Source organism: Lethenteron reissneri, chromosome 18 (genome assembly GCF_015708825.2).
Source record: "Lethenteron reissneri isolate LAM-NWPU_2019-01 chromosome 18, ASM1570882v1, whole genome shotgun sequence".
Lineage (NCBI taxonomy): Eukaryota > Metazoa > Chordata > Hyperoartia > Petromyzontiformes > Petromyzontidae > Lethenteron > Lethenteron reissneri.
The window spans coordinates 7,263,243-7,284,810 of record NC_083796.1 but is presented as its reverse complement, the minus strand read 5'-3'; the positions used below and the strand labels follow the sequence as shown (position 1 = coordinate 7,284,810).

General features: G+C 45.7%; 1 protein-coding gene across 2 annotated transcripts in view; it reads left to right on the top strand.

Annotated features, from left to right (window-relative positions):
* LOC133343787 (sodium channel protein 1 brain-like) overlaps positions 1-21,568 on the top strand; it is a 51,780-nt gene that overhangs the window by 26,736 nt on the left and 3,476 nt on the right. For both annotated transcript variants that reach the window (XM_061553616.1, XM_061553615.1), the window contains exons 13-25: positions 17-202; positions 1,217-1,387; positions 2,687-2,869; positions 3,830-4,103; positions 5,019-5,200; positions 6,336-6,782; positions 8,122-8,295; positions 9,900-10,016; positions 12,361-12,633; positions 14,669-14,722; positions 15,637-15,774; positions 16,898-17,011; positions 18,960-19,230. In XM_061553616.1, coding sequence (XP_061409600.1) covers positions 17-202; positions 1,217-1,387; positions 2,687-2,869; positions 3,830-4,103; positions 5,019-5,200; positions 6,336-6,782; positions 8,122-8,295; positions 9,900-10,016; positions 12,361-12,633; positions 14,669-14,722; positions 15,637-15,774; positions 16,898-17,011; positions 18,960-19,230 — 2,584 coding nt within the window. The remainder of the gene's footprint in view (positions 1-16; positions 203-1,216; positions 1,388-2,686; positions 2,870-3,829; positions 4,104-5,018; positions 5,201-6,335; positions 6,783-8,121; positions 8,296-9,899; positions 10,017-12,360; positions 12,634-14,668; positions 14,723-15,636; positions 15,775-16,897; positions 17,012-18,959; positions 19,231-21,568) is intronic.

Genomic DNA, 21,568 nt, shown 5'->3' with positions numbered 1-21,568 from the left:
GACTTTTTTTCTGCAGGTGCTGACGACCATATTCATAGCGGAGGCAGTGCTCAAGTTGACGGCTCTCTTTCCCGTCGTCTACTTCCGCTTGGGCTGGAACATCTTTGACTTCTGCGTGGTGATTACGAGCGTGGTGGAGTGGATTCTCGACTCCATGAGCAACACCAACATCAACATCTCCATCATCCGTACATTCCGCATTGTACGTATGGGCTATGTACCGCCACGTTCGCAATGAGTCCACCACCTCTGGGTTAGGGTTGCTACCTGTGAGATCACGGTAGAAGCGAGACGTTATCGCAGGAGGAAGAATATCCCACAAGACCGGAAGAAGGGAGACCTATACATATATGCGCTCTCTTAAGTGGTGTATTATTATTACTACGACGCAGCTGAGAAAAACTGGGGCTTTTAATGTCCTGGGAAAACATTACAGCTTTCCCAGGACAGCTCCCTTACACGGAAGATAATTCCAGAAAAACTAGGACATATGGCAACCCTATACTTGTGCTGCATAGTGTGCTACGAAACTCCCCTTATATGCTTTTACTGGGGGGAGTGGGGTACAATTGTAAGATCCTAATTTTCAGCATTCCACAAACATTAATACAGATAGATATCCGTGTAGTTACCCGTCCTGATTAATGCTGATAATAGGATGAATTTTGCACAACGTTCCAGTGCCTCCTCTTGTATGTAAAAAAATATGCAGTTTAGAGGATGACTATTTTGCTATTTCTAGGCGATCACATTCAGGTGACTCACAGATAAAAGGGTGAATCCTCGTATCTGCAGAATGCGGATACTAGGAAGAATTCAGTTATGGATGACATCTGTTTATAATATAAAGAGATAGAGAGAGAGAGCTCCCTTTCAGAGCAAATTCATTAATTTGCTCTGAATGGAGGATACTATAGTGGATTTCTTTTTTTAAAGCAATGGGAACTGTTTTGCCGAGTCTAGATTTACACTCTTCTCTCTCTCTCTGCTTCTTTCTTTGCGCTGCTCGACTCAGGAGTTCTCTGCCATCACCTCTTCTCCCAAGCTCTCATAATCACCCTGCTCGATTCAAGAAGCCTGTTAACCCTGATTTATGACGCATTCATCAGCGCTGTTTGTTGCTGGCTACTTGTCGTTTAATGGACCTTTGGGGCATGTGCTCAGCGACCGTAATAAAAAAAAGTAACCCTAACCATGAACTTAATTCGAAACCCAGCTGAGAGTGTTCAAGCTGGCGAAGAAGTGGAAGACGCTCAACCTCCTCATCCGTGTAATGAAGAGCGCCATCGGCGAGATGCGAAACCTCACCGTCATCTTTGCCCTGGTCATCTACATCTTCGCCGTCATTGGCATGCAGCTCATCGGCCGAGACTACTACACCAACCGGGTGAGGAGGATTGCCGTGATTTCATATTTCGCTGTATGGATAGGACAGTGGCGGCTCCTGCAAAATCTCTCAGGGGGGGCAAATGTCTGGATGATTGATAAGGATAAGGTCCACCCATGCAATGGATAAATGAACAGCTTAAGCATGTAAAGGCAACTTCACTTCTTTAATATTAATGAAAAATAAAGTGACTCTTACAATACATCTTGTTTGTTTCTATACTCACTATTAAAACAAACCACTCAAGTTTCTTTTATTAAAGATTCCACTAGGTGGCGACAAATTATATTGTTGGATGAAACGTGCTTACGCATGATGACGTAAGCACGTATGATGACGTAAGCACGTATGATGACGTAAGCACGTTAGGGCGAGCCCTCCCGGAAGCCATAGAGAATGCATTGCAGCGCCCCCGTTCGAAAAAAAACATCTTTGAATGTAAGTCTATGGGACCACTTGGGGCGATTCTCAGCCGGAGTGAAATCGCCCAAAAAGAGGCGGTACTCCACAGAACGTAGCATGACCCTGATTGGACTATATCCAGAGGCACAGTGACGGCTAGCGTGACTCTGTGGTTGAATGACATTGGTGGTGCGTCGCCCAATCGCCCTAATGAAGAAACCACCCCTGGGATGGGACATCGTATTTCCTATCCGTATGATGATGAATCTCATTCCTGTATATCAGTTTCGCACAACTTTTAAACTGCAATTCGCATTTTTACTGGATTGTTTTTGTGCTTTGCTGTACTTCCAGTAAGAATATAAATTACGGAAAAGTTATTTAACCGCAGTTCACTCGACATAAGCCCGCCAAAAATCTCCTAAACATTGCAGCTTAAACAATTATGGCAACTACCAAAATTATAATATAATGTCATTGCCATACTGTCAATTAATCCAAAACAAATGTCATATATAATAGCTACTTATTTACAAATAGAAAATTTTAGTTTGTGGCTTCATGTATATTTAATCCAAAACAAATGTCATACTGTATATAATAGTTACTTATTTACAAATAAAAAAATTGAGTTAGTTGCTTCATGTATATTTTGTCAGGAAATACGCGTTTTATTTAAATAACAATAAAACAAGCAACAATTGGCATGATGTAACGATATTTTCGGAAAACGGGCGATCCAGTTATTGGGGATCTTATCGTAGCGAACACGTCGCAGTATCGTGCTGACGTGGCGACTCTGCGGGCGACGCTCCGCACTCAGGAGAAGAGCGCTGGCCCCAGGCCGGTGGACGTGCATCGATGCCGCTGACGCCGCTGCCATCTCGTCCCACGCAGAACAAATTCTCCAGCGGGCAGGTCCCCAGATGGAACTTCCTGGATTTCTACTCCTCCTTCCTCATGGTGTTCCGCGTGCTGTGCGGCGAGTGGATCGAGCCGCTCTACGAATGCCTCGTGTGCTCCAACATCTATTACTGCGTCCCTCTCTTCATCCTCACCTACGTCGTCGGCGGCTTCTTGGTGAGTGAAAATGGTTGGGGGGTTCCCCCCCCCCCCCACGGTTCGAGAGGTAGCAATGTACAGCGCTAGGTAGATCATTTGAGTCAATCCGTTTTCTTGAATTGGCCAACTTTATAAAAGAGGTGATATCCGCAGTGTGGTGGCCGCACAGAGTGCGGACGTGATGAAACAGTCTGACATACCAAGTCCTAAACCGTGATTTGAAAACAAAAAGTATTTTTATTTGTATTTACAAATGTAAATCTACGCCGATTGTTTTAAAGCTTGAACAAAAATATTGGCCGTAATATTGTCAAGCTGCTGCGAATGACGCGGGGCAATTCTCAACCCCTTCCCGTTCTGAGACTTCTGCAAGCTACAGGGTGGGTCCCCTTCACCTCTGAATCTCGGAACGTGCAAGCGGCTCATCACGAATTCTATTTCGAGGCATAGCACCGTTGTTTTTAAAGACATTGTGCTCACCGCAGTGAGCTGTAGTGATAGGACTGCACTCTACGATAGCTGGCACAAACTGTGCCATGCTCCCTGCCGCATGGCCTTGTGGGAGCCTCGGTACTGATAATGTTCATCTCATTGGTTCTTTCGGTAAAGTCACGTAGAATTGAAATAATAAAATAATAAAAATAAAACATAATAAAATAATTCTCACGACGTTTCGGCCACAACGCAAGTATCCGTCCTCAGGTGGAGAACAGGTCTGTCGACAGACCTGTTCTTATTTTATTATTTCAATTCTACGTGACTTTACCGAAAGAACCAAGAAGATGAATCCCTGCAGTCACGAAAGCTTTAAATCGAAATTTAACTGATAATGTTATTTTATTAAAACATTTATTCCAATTTCATTGTGATGACATACGAATACGTCATTGGAACGGGAAAGGGTTAAAGTCCTCTGTGCGGACTCGCGAGACGTGAAAGTGCACCAACGGGGACGCGTCGGGCTCCGTCTCCCGGCAGGTGCTGAACCTCTTCCTCGCTCTGCTGCTCGCCTCGTTCGGCGGGGACAACCTCAAGGCGAGGTCGAGCGGCGAGCAGACGGCGAAGTCGGCGAGCGTGAAGCACTTCCTGACGGGGTTCAAGCCGCGGCGCACGTTCCACATCTCGACGAAGCCCTCGCGCTTCAGGCGCAGGAAGATGGAGGCCGCCTCGCGTCGTGGCGAGCACGCTCGGCTCGACATGGACGTTGGCACCTACCTTAACCTGCATCGCAGCAGCGTGGCCAGCGTGCAGGGTGCGCGGCGCGCTGTACACACTGTGTTTAGTTTGTTGTCACCAATTAGCACGGTTGGCTACGTACGGTGAAAAAGATGTTCAATATACATACATACATAGACTCGCGCAGAGACCCATAGTTTATTGTCTTTCTCCTGCACCTCCGATTAGCACGGTTGGCTACTTTCGGTGAGAATGAAGTTCAACTTACAAACGTACACACACGAACCAGTGTACTTTGAACGGTTTTTAAAGTGTAACTTGTCTGCGCCAACTTTCATTTCAAGGAAAAATTATCGTCTCTAATATCGATTTGTGTTCGTGCAGTAGTTTCGATTTCTCCAGGAACGCAGTTCTTCTTGCTCAGATTTATTTTTGCCTTATTGCCGTTCTTTTGCCCCAGGCCACTCTTGAGACTCATCCTGGCCTCGTGAGTTCTCACCACACACTTGACTTGGTGGCTCCAGGTTGAGGAGGCAATGGAATAACACGGCTGTATTGTAGTATCTAGGACCTCGTCGTTGTTTGTCTTGCCCACATGGAATTGCTGATTCTCCACACCACGGGGCGGCGACAGGGCCGAGTGGGACCGCGTTTGCCGCTTGTTGCAGAAGTTTCTGTGTCGAGCTTAGTGACCGCCCTGGTTAATAATGCCGGTGTATTGACCATAAAACTCCTGGTGCAGTGTCTGCTTCAAAGTGGACATTAAAGATCCGGTGACTTTTATGCGAACAAAAAAAGACTCATATTTGCCACTGTCAGGGTCAAAATTCGTAAAATTACTTGCGATTTAATCTGATTGGGTAGAAATCACAGAGCAACATCGCCCATTACCGGCGGACATCGCTGGTAGCTGTTGCACTCTGATAATAGGGCGATTGACTAAATTGTGATGACATGTCCCTCTGCATGACATCACCGTGGTGGCGTGCAGCTACCCAGGATTACATTTACATCGCTCCGGCAAAGCCCTTGGCTCACCTGGCGAGGACGCCCACGTCCGACGATGTGAGCCCCGAAGTGAGGAACTCCTGGCAGCGTCTGAACGACCTCCTGCACAGTTCCACCACGGCGGGGGGAACCGCGAGCCTCAAAAACAACTCTGTCATCCTTGACGTAAGTCGCGAAACTCACCGCACAAGCGAAAGTGATATCGTCTGCTGCCTTGGCTAAATTACCGTCCATTGGAATGCTAAAGATTAGGGGTGCAGTTCCTGATTTTTAGGTTAATCTGGATAAAGAGAAATATCAAAAAATGGAGCCGAGGTACAAAAATTAAGATTATCCAAATTAGTTTTCATCTGATTCATCCGAAAGTATGATGACACAGGAAGTGACGTCACTTACATACGTGTTACTGTCACCAAAGGTGGTGGCACGTGGCCGTTGTGTGATTTCACTTGTCACGAAGACACGCTACATTTGATATTATTTTCAAGAATGCGAAAATCCGAAATTGTCCTTCAAAAACCCACAAATCTAAAATCATAGAATCATTTTGAAATAATTATTGTTAGAGACGGTTTCCTACTCGAAGTGAATGCAATGCGTCGACCTTTGGTTCCATTGTATGAAGGGACCAGATCAAAATGTCCGTACTTTGCGGCACTGATGTTGTGGGTAGAAGTGGCCAAAATACGCTTTTGAAATACAGCCCATCTTTGCCTTTGGAATGTGGCCTATGGAATGTTAACACCCTTGTTTTTCGTGACTATTGAAGAACTAGAGGTACAGTATAGAGATGCATTGATCCATTGATTAACATTGATTCTGAAGCTCACAATATGTGCTTGCGATAGTGTGTGTAAGAATCGATGTTTTAATTAAACAATGTACGTGTTGCATGCAAGGCATTCACATGACCCCGACAGGCACATAGAGGCCGCTACATCATTACACTCCTAGTTTATTATCATACAGTACTATGCAACAGATTTTTGGCCAGCGAAGCAACACTCGCGTTGTGTTTGCTGGCCCAACTCGAGGAGCTTACCAGCAAGGAAATAATCCTGCTTGGCCCATGTGTGACAAAATGAGAAATAAATAATCACAAGTAATACAACCAAGCTGAGCGTGTTATTGACTTTCACAAACAGAGACTCATCCAATTTTTGTTATAAATTAAATATCTCCGTGCGGTCCCACGATTAAAAAAAAAAGTTAATTCTGCCATTCTCGACGCTTTGCTTTCGCATTGCCATGCCGACCAGCCACCCATGCTCTCGACCTTCCCGTCTCTCTTTACCCAAAGCCGGCCAAGCTGGAGGGAGGCTCGGTCCGCAGCAGCGCCCACAGCCAAGAGTCCAAGTCGTGGAGCGAGGACGACTCTGAGGACGAGTCCGACGCGGAACACCAGCAGGCCGAGGGCCCGGAGCAGCGCGTCCAGGTGCCGCCCTGTTTCTCCGCCAGCTGCATTTGCTTCTGCCACCGCCAGCGACGTCGCGACTCCGACGTGGAGCGAGCAGTAGGCAGCGACGATGGAGAAGGACGAGGTCGGCACGGGGAAGAGCCCTCGGGTGGGGAGGCGAGCACGGGGCGGCAGGGCGGCGACGGAGGCCGGGAGGGAAGTGGCCCAGGGTGCTGTGGTGGGTGCGTGGGAGCATTCAACGCGGTGAGGCGCATGGTGTTTCGCCTCTGCCAAACGACGGGCTTCAATGGGATAGTGCTCTTCATGGTCATCTTGAGCAGCTTCACGTTGGTGAGTAGCACTCGATCCATGACCGTTTTCATGACACCCACTGTGGTCTGAGCTTCCACCCCGGAATAGTTCACAGTAGTTCTCGTCGACAGTTACGAACAATTTTAGTGTCAACCACCCCACCCGCATGGTCATCTTGTGCCGGTGCATTCCGCTGGCGTAGCCCAATCACCTTGTGCGCTCGCCGACCTTGGCTGCACAACCGTGGATGTCCTCGCAAGGATGTTTCACTGGATAGGCTTGACAAGGAGGCTCCCGGTGCCAACCCCAACCGCCAAACCTACACATTGAGTGGCCCCACCACCCATCAACCAGGTTTCAAACTGCACCCTCGCCATGCATGGGTTCCTCTGAAACATGTTGGAACTGGACAAGGGCGTTGCGTGGCCAACAGGGCCAGACGGGCAATCCGGGGGAAGCCCAAATAATAAATGTGTCGAACAAGTGCGGACTGTGAGGCATACGGTGGAGCAGGAGGATTTGTCATCTGAGTTGACTGGGGGACTAAGAGCACTTAACACTGCAGACAATGACAATGTAGTCTGGCTTTACCAAACATGCATATGCTAGAATAATACTTATAGGAATGTATTGTATACTTACATACATTAGCATCAGTCATGATCTAAGTGCTATCGGATGAAGGCCTCCTGAAGCCTTTCATCACCTCTGATGGTCCTGCGATGTACCAAGTCAGCGCAGATTCTGCGCTCGAGCCGATTCCATTCGAGTGTCGCATCACGGAGGCCGGGAGAGATGGCAACGGCTTGGGGGAAGCCTTCGTACATTCAGTGGATAGATCATGGATGTTTGATGATAGTAATGATGTATCTATATTTAACTTCTTTCGCATGGTATGTAGTCAACCGTGCTAATGGGAGGTGTGGGGAAGGACACGAAAACAAACACAATAAAGAAGTTTGAAAGAAATTAGTTATCAATTTAAATTTAAGAGTGCATAGCTGGGGCAGCTTCCTGATATCGAAAGGAAGAGCGTTCCAGATGGCCGCAGAAGCGCATCTGAACACACGTGATGCGGTGACCGTCTTTGTTTGATGGGTGGCCAAAAGCCGTTGCGAGGATGGCCAGAGTTCACGTGATAGTTTATGCTTCCTGATGAGATCAGGAAGGTTTTGTGGTTGACTTGTGGCAAGCATTGTGTGTGTAATGAGTGCGACCTTATAATGTATTCATTCAGCAACTGGAAGCCATTGCAGCTCAGCGAGCACGGGACAATTATTTAATTGCGTTGGCGCTGGTGTGGTTGCGAATGTCTCGTCCCATCCTTCACCGCGTGCGTTTGACGCGACCGCCACCACGCCTTTGCTCTCTCGTGCAGACGCTGGACGACAAGTACAACAGCAGCAACGCGCAGCTTATGCAGGTGCTCCGCTACATGGATCTCTTCTACATGGCGTTTTTCTCCATGGAAATGTTCCTCAAGATGATAGGCCTCGGCCTCCACAAGTACTTCACCAGCTTCTGGACTCTACTTGACTGCTTCTTAGTCTTGGCAAGTGTCCCCCCCCTGCTATTTCCTCTCAATGGCTTAGAGCGTGACGTAGGGTTTCATAAACTGAAGCGTGGCAATTGCCTTCAACATTTACGACTCGCTTCTGAAATATATACACAGCCGCCAGTTTTAGCCACCTTGTGATATTGACCATAGGATTATACACTATCGATGACTCATTTCTTTAGAACTGTTGGTTGTGTCAAGTTTGTTGTCCTTCTTCCTTAACTCCAATTAGCATGGTTGGCTACGTACGGTGCGAAAGAAGTTCAACATACAAATGTAGTGACATAGAATTGGTCACGTAGCAGCATAGCGCTGGCTGCTGGCGGGGAAGGGGATCTGCAGCTTACAGCAGCGCTGACTGACAACAGGCCACGTGATACACCAGAGAGGGATCCAGGGGAAAGGTGACGGAAGGGGCACACGAGGAACCCGCTGGTAGGTTCCAGAAAGGGGGCGTGGCCGGGGGCGGAGCCAGGCCACGCTGACAGTAAAAGAGGGGCCCCTGGAGGGGAGCTCGGGGCTGCCGTGTGGAGTGGGGGGATCACCGTCGTGCTGCTGCTGAAGTCTTCGCCGTTCTTCTCTCGCCGTCTCTGTCCTCACCAGCTCGGCGTCGCCAGTCAGGCAGTCTACCAGCTGTCCTGACTGGGAACCGTAGTCTGGTATCAACAAAATATTGGAAGTGTTGACTCGTTAGGCCGTGTTAATAAACAGAGTGCCTCCAACTCGTTAGTGTCTCCGAGTCAGTCACTACACATACATAAACTATAAACCGGCCTAGAAAACTTCGCAGGACAGTCCCTAAACCCTCCAATATGTTATCTGTCCTGCAGGGAAGCAAATGTGAAGGAGTTTAGTTGCAATGCCAGTTGACGAGTATCATGATGTGACTGCGAGCTTCAATGAAAAAAATGTGCTCGCCATTTAAAAATACGTGTTACGCGATGCCTGCCTCTGGCTAAAATACCTCACACGCACTTTATTTATTGGACAGATGGCTATGTAATACGTGTAAGCACATACAATACCTTCGGGTTACGTGATGGACAGGTGCCACAAAATCCATCATTGTATGCTCTTGCGTCTATGCTCCCCGCTTTCAACCCACACTGGCCAGCGTGACGATGTATGATCAAATAACCCACTTGACTTGCACGCTGTGCTTCGTAGTTCATCTTCTTGGTTCTTTCGGTCAAGTCACGTAGAAGGGAAGTAATAAAATAATAAAAATAAAACATAATGAAATAATTCTCACGACGTTTCGGCCACAACGCAAGCAGCCGAAACGTCGTGAGAATTATTTCATTATGTTTTATTTTTATTATTTTATTACTTCCCTTCTACGTGACTTTACCGAAAGAACCAAGAAGATGAATCCCTGCAGTCACGAAATCTTTAAATCGAAATTTGTGCTTCGTAGCTTATCGAATTCCTCCAGTCTAAATAAAGATGATTCTGCTGCGAGGGGGGCTTTCGTCCAGCAGCGAATTGACAAAGGGCTCTACACGGACTACACTTCAAGTGTACGAGTGGTGGCTTTTTGAGAGGGATTGTCCAACGTGGCCGTTGAGTTTGAACCATTGGGTGCCTGCTCCCACCAGGTGTCATGGTTGAATCAGCTGGCGAGTGCGGTGCCTGCCCTCAAGTCGCTGAGGTCCCTGCGCACACTCAGGGCCTTGAGGCCCCTCCGAGCCATCTCCCGGTGGAAGGGCATGAGGGTAAGGCCCTCCCCCCCCCCCCCCCCCAGCTGTCCGTGCTGTAGAAATACAGGTTTATAGATTTCCTGTTTTTCGTACTCTGCCCATAACGGACAACCTCTTCTCTATATATACTCTTAGTTCTTTCGGTAAAGTCACGTAGGTAAAAAATGAAATTAAAATTAATAAATTAAAATTAATAAATTAATTTTTATTTCATTTTTTACCTACGTGACTTTACCGAAATAACTAAGAGTATGAATCCTTGCAGTCACAAAAGCTTCAAATCTAAAATTAATAAATTATTTTTTATTTCATTTTTTACCTACGTGACTTTACCGAAAGAACTAAGAGTATGAATCCTTGCAGTCACGAAATCTTCAAATCTAGAACCTCTTCTCTCTCTGTAAAATAAATGTTCCCATTGTTTCTGTGCAGCCTTATTGACTTGCGGTCACGCTTGGATGCCTCTTAAATCCTCATTGTATTGGATTGGATTGTGATTGCATGTAGAATTATGGTATTAGTGAAATGCGAGACTGTAGAGGACTTTGGAAATTATCTTTTTTATTTCTGACTTCCACATGATGTAATTGGCAAGAGCATTCGATAAATCATGCAGTATTTGTTTGGCAAGCATGACTCTGCTGATGAGACCCATGAAGTTGACACTGGTCCAGACGTTGCTTGTGTTATTATCAAATGCTGTTGGATAATAATGGTGTAGAGGGTCCACAGTCTACCAGATGAGCGCATTTTTACATAGAGAAATAATGGATCCAACTTTATTGATGTATTTTCTTACCCATAATGCTCCACATCAGCCTGCAACAAGTATGTTTCTGAGGCTGCCAATATATCTCATGGCACAGAACTCTGAGCCAGCACTGCTGAGAGGTCTGGGTTAATATTTGGGTTTCAGCCACTGCTAAGTAAAATCGGATTTGCAAGTGCATTTAATTTCCCCGGACAGCACACACAAACAACCGACCACGTTAAATTTGGTTTTTCATTTTCACAGTTCTGTGAATAATAATAACAAACAAATGGAATTATGTCAACAAAAGTCTGGTAGATGTAAATATGAACAGGCATGACAATCTTCTTGGTTCTTTCGGTAAAGTCACGTAGAAGGGAAATAATAAAAGAATAAAAATAAAACAATAAAATACAATTGGATTTTATTATGCTTTATTTATTATTTCCCTTCTACGTGACTTTACCGAAAGAACCAAGAAGATGAATCCCTGCAGTCACGAAAGCTATAAATCGAGGCATGACAATGCTGTTGTGCCACACCCTTGTTGTCATGGATGAATATTTCAAATTGGCTGTCATGGGACGGACATCTTGATAGCAGCGTGTAGATCAGAGATCATTTAAATGGATCTCAGAAGGACTGCAGTGATACCTGCTTCGGCAGGCAATTCCCTAACACAAGGTGGTGCACTGCTGTACCAGAGTTCTGAATGGACCCTTGGTCTCATTGCAGGACACCGATAGCACATTTCAAAACAATTGGCAATGATCATTTTAGCATTCTTGTTTTAACTAACCATTAACTAATTTTATTATAGCAGGTAAGGCCCACTGCGCTAAAGAGTTCTTTTCAGAAGCAAACTGAACACAAATGATAGCTCAACGAAGTGGCTTATCACGTGGAAATTTAAATCAGCCAAATGTATGGTTGAACTTCTTTCGCACCGTACCTAGCCAACCATGCTAAACGCATGTTTCTAAATGAGAACATGCAAACACCAAATCTACAGCAGGCGTCAGGGTTGAACCCATGGTCTCCGGCATTCCAGGCGAGGGAGTTTACAGCTCGCCACGGTGGCGCCACCGCGGCATTTTCGTACTACTTGAGAGAAAGATGGCACATCACTGCAGGAATTTATTTTGACTTGAGGTGGCACTGTAACCAGTAAAAGGAAGCGATAAGCGACTTTCACAAGCCATTGGTCACACTCCCCTTTGCAGTCTTTGGCTATTGATGTAATTTTTGTTTAAATTGCCATTTGCTGATAATTGCCGTTGATATTCAAGAGCCCTCAAAGCAAATATGCACGTACACTCCGGCCTTTTTATCTTTTGTGTCTTTCAAATTTACCCATAAAAACACTTTAAAGGGATCGCACATTGGAATGTTTTTATAACCGGTCAAAAGTACCATTTACCAATCTAGCCTTTTTCTTCCCACACGCATGAAGTATGAAAACAAGACGTAGCTGCAGCAGGCAGTGAGCGGCAGCAGCAGCGGCAGCCGCCATACAATGAGCAGAACTATTATCGCAGACGGCGTCGTTGTTCGCTATCATCTCCCTTCACGTTTTTTCTTTTCACAAGTCTCTTTCCCCGCGTGCAGTTGGTGGTGAACGCTCTGGTGACCTCCATCCCGTCCATCTCCAACGTCATGCTGATGTGCCTGCTCTTCTGGATGGTGTTCGGCATCGCCGGGGTGCAGCTCTTCGGAGGGAAGTTCTTCCGCTGCATCGACGTCGAGGGCAATCGCCTGCCAGCCACGGAGGTCGCGAACCGCACGGTGTGCGAGAGCCTCGCGAACGAGGGCTACCTTTGGGTCAACGCCATCATCAACTACGACAACATCCTCTCTGCTTACCTGGCTCTCCTGCAAGTGGTAAAGGTGGCAGCGGCAGCAGGGAGTTGCCCCCCCCCCCCCCCCCCCCCCACCGCCAGCGCTGGCTTCTTTGTCGTTTTGACAGCCGAAGAGGGATTCATGTCCAAAGAGTCTGTCCTCGAGCAAAAATGTTCGCAGTGTGGCTGGACACATTTGGTTTGCTTTGCGGTGTGAAAAAACTAACTTGATCTGTCCGGCTGGGAGCCGCTAAGTTGGTTGCAGTACTTGCTTGAATTAAATTCTCGTCGCAGAGTCAAGAATTGGTTCACTCTGACCAGGAGGAACCGGGCACCCATAGTGTTGAAGTTGAGTCGTGGTGGCGTTGATGATGAGTTATGAACCAGGAAACTATAGCAGTGATGATGCATTATTCAGTTTAACACGTAGGCTTTCATCTTCTTGGTTCTTTCGGTAAAGTCACGTAGAATGGAAATAATAAAATAATAAAAATAAAACATAATAAAATTATTCTCATGACGTTTCGGCCACAACGCAAGCAGCCGTCCTCAGGTGAAGAACAGGTCTGTCAGACTCTGTCTTCTCGACAGACCTGTTCTTCACCTGAGGACGGCTGCTTGCGTTGTGGCCGAAACGTCGTGAGAATTATTTTATTAGGTTTTATTTTTTATTATTTTATTATTTCCATTCTACGTGACTTTACCGAAAGAACCAAGAAGATGAATCCCTGCAGTCACGAAAGCTTTAAATCGAAACGTAGACTTTCGTGACCTATATCATCCATAATATAGTTTTTTTTGGGTTAGATCGCGTAAATATAAATGTGTTATTAAACCCGCCACCACCCGACACAGCCAACTAGTAAGGTTTGTCATGTAAACAACGTGCCAATTCGTTACTAGTGTTGGAGAGCAAATTCACAACATTTACAATCTAAGTACGACGTTTCGCTGGTAATTATAACTAGCATCTTCAGGCGGATAATATTATGGATGATGAATAATGTGCAACCTGTGACCTTTGACCTGAGATTAAAAACAATGACCATTCTTTATTTACTTAAACTCGGAGGTGTTTACGACCAATAGCGTGATTCATAATTGTGTTTTGAGTTAGATTTCAGGACAAAATAAAATTGTAAAAAAAATTGTTTAAATACTAGTAAAAAAGTGTCACGTTGACAAAAGACAAATAGTTCACTGCTTTAGCCCACCGGTGTGTTGAAGCGTGAAACCACAACATTTACAATTTGAGTTGTACGACGTTTCGCTTGTAATTGCATCCAGCATCATCGGGCAATTCGCCAGAATTCTGGGCTAAAGTAGTGAACTATTTGTCTTTTGTCAACGTGACACTTTTTTACTGATTGGCCGTGTCGGGTGGTGGAGGGGTACGACACATTTATAAATAACGCGATCTAAACCCAAAAACGTTGATTATGAATAATATTGGTCGCGAAAGCCTACGTGTTAAACCAAATACTAGTATTTGGATTGATATTTATGTAATCCAACTAGATAACCAATTATTTTCCTCAACATTTATATTTTGCTAATGTTCCATCTTTTAAGCCTCATCAGGTTTCAGGTCACTCATGTAGTGCATTTTTGTTAATTTATAATTTATATCAAATAAAATATAAAGGCTGCTACAGGCATTCCTCAATATACAGAACGGATACGTTCCTGAAAAGTTGACCGCTTAGAGGAAATCCGTAGATCTCACCCTATTTTCCCATTGATGCCCGTTACATAGTTAATCAAAATAAGTCACGGGAAACCAGTACAGTGTGAAAAACACAAAAACCACATAGAGCCGCATCAAGCGCAAATAAATAGTTTAGGGATTCAAAATTTCAGAAATGCAAATTTAATGTACTTTATATCGAATTTGTCCCCTTAATGTATAAGTTATGTTGCATCGACATTCCATGAAGTTGCCGTATAAAGAGAGATGACTATACTGCTCCTGACTTATTCTGCCATAGTTCAGTTGCTTCAGGTGAGGAGAGAGAGAGAGATGATGGCCATGTACGCAGCAGAACTTTTCTCTGAGTGTCGTGTTAATGCTTTGACAGGCCACGCTCGAAGGATGGATTGAACAGATGGCGGACGCCTCGGATTCGACGGGGGTAAGCCCATTGCCAAGCGCATGCCTCATTCTAATTTCGTTTTTAGTGCTGCAATTTGTGCATTCATTTCCAACGGACAAATAAATATACCGGGTAATGAAACACCACATCCTAGTTACACAACACGACCGCGACTTGACCGGAGTTCCATTCCAGTGTCACCGTGCAGTAAGAGGGGGCCACCTTCTAGGTCGACTAGGCCCAAAACTATTGTCTCCGACAAGGAACCTCCTGTCAGGTCGACTCAACCTGCAGTGGGTACTCTCCCTGAGGACTACCCTCGGGTCAACTCAACCCCGAGCCGACGGTGCTGCTGCAAGTGCTCGCGGAAAGATAAAAGCACTCGAGCGCAGGGAACGGTTTCTTTGCCTGAATGTGCTGTGCCAAAGCTCAAGTGCCCCACACGCGCACTCACTCGCGCACATGCAGACACCACCCGGCCTCCCCACGCTCACGACCGAAGCATCTTCTTCCTTGCCACTGCGCGTGTTTTTTGGTTGTTGTTTGTTCTTGTTTAATATCTGCGAAACTCGCTTGGGTGGGCGAAGGGAGGGTATAGGGGGAAATAGGCGAGGGGGACGGGGGGGTACATTATAAAAAAATAAATTGTGAAAACATCTTCAATTCGCGCAACAGCGCTGGGGTTATTTGCGCTGCAAATGGCACGTGACACCGACACGAGGCGACGGCGTCTGCACGCGCGCCGCTGATAAGTGACCTCATTCTGACCTGAGCCAAGCGTGCCTGCATGTAATTATCTCGAAAGTTAAACACTGGGGAGAGTAAACTGGAGCGAGTGCTACTGAACAGTGACCTCAGACTCGGTAATCAAGTCTACATCGTTCAATCAAGGCGGTGATGCCAAGAGCAGGTAATGGACTATGAAAGTGAACGAGTCAATGTTTGAATTGCAGGTCGATCAACAACCATCCTACAATGCCAACATCTACTCCCAGATGTTCTTCATCATATTCGTAATCATCGGATCGTTCTTCATCCTCAACCTCTTCATCGGAGTTGTCATCGACAACTTTAACTCCGTGCACAAGAGGGTAAGCCCTCTGATTGCATTCGCTTCGAGTGAGGCAATCGCCCAAAAATGACCTCTTTGTTCCCTCCGGTGATTAATCCACACGCCAACCCAAAACATTGTTAATGCAGCAAATCGATTCACTTCCATTACATTATACGCTGTCATAGCGGGGGGTGGAGGCGGGGGGCGGGCGGGCTGTTTGTTTCAGACGGTCGTAGGAAGAAATTATTTTGTTTTGAGAACCTTATTTCAGAATGTGTTTGCAGCAAGTTATTTTATTAAAGGGTTGCCTGGGGAAGTGGGGCACGGGGGGAAGTGAGGTGAGCAAGAGAGCAAATGCGGTCATTTTCATCGCACTTTCTGTGGCGCACACACCAAAATATAAAAATAAAAATCCTTCGCGCTGCTCCGTGTAGCGGTAGCTTTTTGAGGAGCCAGCCTGACCGGCGTGATTTCATTTTAGTCCGCGTTTTTATTGAGGTGTTGAGAATTCACTCCGTCAGCGAATCAGCGGATTCTCACGATACGGGCCCCGGTGCAAGCAAACTATGGACAAATTTCGATTTAAAGCTTTCGTGACTGCAGGGATTCATCTTCTTGTTTCTTTCGGTAAAGTCACGTAGAAGGGAAATAATAAAATAATAAAACAATAAAACATAATAAAATACAATTCTCACGACGTTTCGGTCACAACGCAAGTACCCGTCCTCAGGTGAAGGACAGGGCTGTGTCTTTCTGACAGCTCTGTTCTTCACCTGAGGACAGCTGCTTGCGTAGTGGCCGAAACGTCATGAGAATTTTATTTTTTATTTTATTATGTTTTACTTTTATTATTTTATTATTTCCCTTCTACGTGACTTTACCGAAAGAACCAAGAAGATGAAACAATGGACACTTGCCTCGCTTTCACCGCCGTGTTTGCATTCTCAATTTTTGGTCCGCCTCGTTTCGCACGATTCCGTTTGCTCCACGAGCCGATGCTCGCGTAAAAATGTCGGAGCTTACACACGCGCAATCCGATGCAATGCACCCTGCGCCTTAAGAATCGACCTTAATCGATGATTTAATCGATGTGTCGTCCCACGCTCGTATATTTGCATCCTCAAGCCGTGCCTGGTCACTGTCCATCGCGATTGTTTCAGTCTCACAAGGAAGGTGCGCTGATGGCACTCCTGACAGAAGATCAGCAGAAGTTCTACAAAACCATGCGACGGCTGTACAGGAGCAAGCCTTCCAAGAGCATCCCGCAGCCCCAGGTTCTCCACGCTCATGCGGCACGCTAAACCGAGTGCATAAAAAATTAACCCGTAAAAACAAAGTTTGTCACTATAAATCCTTTATATGCGTGGCGGCTAGAGTACTCTCGTCCTCTAGCTTGAGATGGCTGCCACCTATGGGTCAGATAATTGCCTGCCACCATTAAGCAATTGGTAATTAAATATAATTTATTTTTTCCTAAAAAGTGTAAAATTTTGGAGAAAAAATTTTCACGAAAATAAATTGTCACGCACAACGAGTCTGTGTGCAAAATGTCAGCTCGATTGGATCACGGCAAGTGGGTTTAAAAACGACCGAAAGATTTGCACGGTCGTAAGCGCGCAAGCAAGTGAACTTAATATAAAGGATTTAAAAAACCAGTGGGCTGCAGGGCTTGGCATGGTGGCTTTAGCGTACTGCGATTCGAACTCAGAGACCTAAATGCGATACCCAACCATTGCCCGCATCAGGGGCGAGTGATATCTTAACTGACGCTGTCACCACCCTCACTTCGCCAGCCAACACTGTCCTGTGTGCTGAAGTATGACTAAACAATCTCGTTGACCAAAAAGGCATGTGGGAGGCCTTCGCTGGTGGATTGGTATGGAGCTGAAAACTGCTATAATCAGAATCTGTATTTAGACTGGAAGAATCCGATAAGCTATAAAGCTCTTTTTCATATGTCCAGGTGTTCACAGAAGTCCAGTAGTATAGATACCACTATATCGCAGGGGGTGTGCTCGAGTTCTTAGATTAAAGAGGAAAATTCTAAAATGATCCCCTTGATACGAAATTCTGGACGTTCAGAGAATATCCTTTTTTTTTACTTATTTGAAACCAGAGGTGTCATCGTGGATATGACGTCACTTATGCTTTTTCCCCACCAAAAGTAGTGTCGTGTGGCATCACGTGACGTTACTGTTGCTGGCACGAAGACATCGCACACCGTTACCCATTGAAAATGAGCCAAAATTCCCCAAAGGTATCTGAAAATTGGCAATTAAAAAAATCACAAAAATAGGAAGCTACCTTTTTTGAACGCTAAATTCATCCCAATACTGAGGTATCCTCATGGAGAGACAGTTTCGTGATATAGGAATGTTTATTTCTAGTTAATTAAATTGCATCGGCAAAGGGTTACTGCAAGACGCGTGTCTAAGGTGCTAAAGATGTCAACGCGAGTCCCATGGAGCGATGCGAGCCGAGAGCTGACGACATGAGGGGTCCTGCCACTGCTCCGCAGCGCGCCTGCGACATCATGCAAGCATCATAATCAGAATATTTATTTATTACTGGAGGAGGAATCCGATGGGCTATAAAGCTCTTTGCCCACAGATGTCCAGCAGGGGCGGGTCAGCAATACAAAAACACGATAGGAGTGCAAAGTATACGAAAGGTAAACAAAACATATTTATACAAATAAAACTAAACTATGTTTATGTTACAAGGTAAGGCCCACTGAGCTATACAGCGCTGTTCCAGAAACGACCTGGCCACAAATGACAGCTCAACGAAGTGGCTCATCGTGTGGAAATTCGTAGCAGCAAAATATAGCGTGCGTCGAGATGAGTGCCTACTGTTACTCTTATTCCTCGAGGTTAGTCGTTGGATTTCAACACAACAGAAGCGTTTGTTCAGTTTTTAATGACTCAGTCTAGGTTACCTCGCTTTGTTACCTGAGAAGTGTAGCTGCTAAGGTTTCCGGCTTTCAGTTATAAGTTAAGCGTTACGTGAAGCTCTCCGAGATGCCGATTTCGATGCGAACCGAGCTCCGTAAATATCGGTCGCTCGATCGAGTGGCACGCGAGCAGCAGCGTGCCGTTCGTCGCGGGACGACGTGGTGATGGTGGTGTACGTGCGCGCGTCGAAATTCGTCGGCGCCGTTCGTAGCCAACCGCGCTCATCGGAGAGGGGCTCATCGTGGTTCCGCCGCGACTCCGCTTTCAGAACCGTGTCCTGAGGTTCTTCTACGTGCTGGTGCACCGCCGGCTCTTCGAGTACATCTCCACTGCCGTCATCTCCCTCAACATGGTGCTGCTCGCTTCAGAGCACTACAACCAGAGCGAAAGCTTCACCAACATTACCAAGATCATCAACCTGGTCTTCACCGTCCTCTTCATGCTGGAGGCTGCGCTGAAGATCCTGGGGAATCGAATCCACTACTTCCGCCAGCCGTGGGACATCTTTGACTTTTTTGTGGTGTGCATCTCCTTAACAGGTACAGGCGCCGATCGGTGGGGAGTTCAGCTGTGCGCTGTCTGTTTTGTCTGTCTGTGATGTCCACGATGTCTGCCTGCGATGTCTGTCCATGATGTGTGTCCGTGTTGAGTGTCTGTGATGTCAGTCTGTCATGTCTGTGAACGTTGTCTCTGATGTCCGTGATGATGTCTGCGCATGGTTGTGTGTAGTTCATTGTGGAGCCAAGAGTTTGAGCAGTTTTGGAACAATACACGACAACATATTAAACGCGTTTAGGTTGTAATTTTCCTACTAGTTAAAATTTCTATTTGTGTACATACATTGCACCCTGTATATTGCCAACAGTTGTCGGATATAATTGCTGCTGTGCCTGCTATTATTAAATTACTGTCAACAGTAATGTATTTGCGTTGCTGGGGTGGGAAGACGTTTGGTAAAAATAAGAATGCTAAACTTCTAAAAATGTTGTTATTTATCCAACAAATCTTACTCGGCCTCGGATTATTTCACGACCATCCTGCATTGAGTGTTTGGCGAGTACCAGCGCACCCAGAGAAACCCCGCTCCCATGAGGGGGTAATGCTCAGAGCTGCGCACAGATGAATCAAAATCATCAATGTCTCTACTGCAGTCTCCTGGACAACTCGTAGCCCAAGCACGCAACACTTGGTATTCCCATGCAGCTTCCCATCCATTTACTAACCAGGCTCAACTTTGCTTAGTTCCCAAGATCTGGTGAGAATGGGCACGTTCAGGGAGATGTGATTATGGAGTCAAATAATTATCTGGGCCAAATTGACCAAAACTAACAATTGCTCCAAAAATTCTGAGTAGTAATGAGGTTTGAGCATACGTGTGTGTGGGGGGGGAAGCAGTAGTGCAGTGGTTAGCGCGCTTGCTATGAACCCGGAGTCCCGAGTTAAATTACTGCTCACGGCCAACACCAGTGACTATTATTTGAACCTGTTCTGGGCCTCCCCTAAGTTGACTCAACCTCAAACGAGTACTTGGTATGGTGTGAAACATCACCACTGGAGAGACAAAGGTGGAACGGGCATGGTGCTTGCCACCCAAGTCTGTGCGAGTGTGTGAGCGGGATGGTGAACTGCGCTGCAAACCCGGCGACTTGAGTTCCATCCTCGGCCAGCATCAGTGGCGAATATCTGAACCAGTCCTGGGTGTCCGATAGCTCCGCTCAGCCTTAAATCAGTGCCTGGCGTGGCGTGCAAACATCGGCACTAACGAGAGAGGCCTCGCTGACACCACTTGCCCCAAGAGCCTGCTGAAGGCCACGCGAGGAGATCTTCGTCTGACGGAGGCTTCTGTTGCTTCCGAAACGTCGTGATTTCATTAAATGTAGTTAAAATTTTTACCTACGTGACTTTACCGAAAAAATTCCTTGCAGTCATGAAAACTTCAAATCTAGGATCTTCGTCTGATGGAGGCTTGTGTTGCTTCCGAAACGTCGTGATTTCATTAAATTTAGTTAAAATTTTTACCTACGTGACTTTACCGAAAAAAATCCTTGCAGTCATGAAAACTTCAAATCTAGGATCTTCGTCTGACGGAGGCTTCTGTTGCTTCCGAAACGTCGTGATTTCATTAAATTTAGTTAAAATTTTTACCTACGTGACTTTACCGAAAAAATTCCTTGCAGTCATGAAAACTTCAAATCTAGGATCTTCGTCTGACGGAGGCTTGTGTTGCTTCCGAAACGTCGTGATTTAATTAAATTTAGTTAAAAATTTTACCTACGTGACTTTACCGAAAAAAATCCTTGCAGTCATGAAAACTTCAAATCTAGGATCTTCGTCTGACGGAGGCTTCTGTTGCTTCCGAAACGTCGTGATTTCATTAAATTTAGTTAAAATTTTTACCTACGTGACTTTACCGAAAAAAATCCTTGCAGTCATGAAAACTTCAAATCTAGGATCTTCGTCTGACGGAGGCTTGTGTTGCTTCCGAAACCTCGTGATTTAATTAAATTTAGTTAAAATTTTGACCTACGTGACTTTACCGAAAAAAATCCTTGCAGTCATGAAAACTTCAAATCTAGGATCTTCGTCTGACGGAGGCTTGTGTTGCTTCCGAAACGTCGTGATTTCATTAAATTTAGTTAAAATTTTTACCTACGTGACTTTACCGAAAAAATTCCTTGCAGTCATGAAAACTTCAAATCTAGGATCTTCGTCTGACAGAGACTTGTGTTGCTTCCAAAACGTCGTGATTTTATTAAATTTATTAAAAAAAAATTACCTACGTGACTAGAGTATGAATCCTTGCAGTCACGCAAACTTCAAATCTAGGATGTTCGTCTTGCTCGTGGCGCACAGCGAACCGCCCTCACCGTGTCTGCG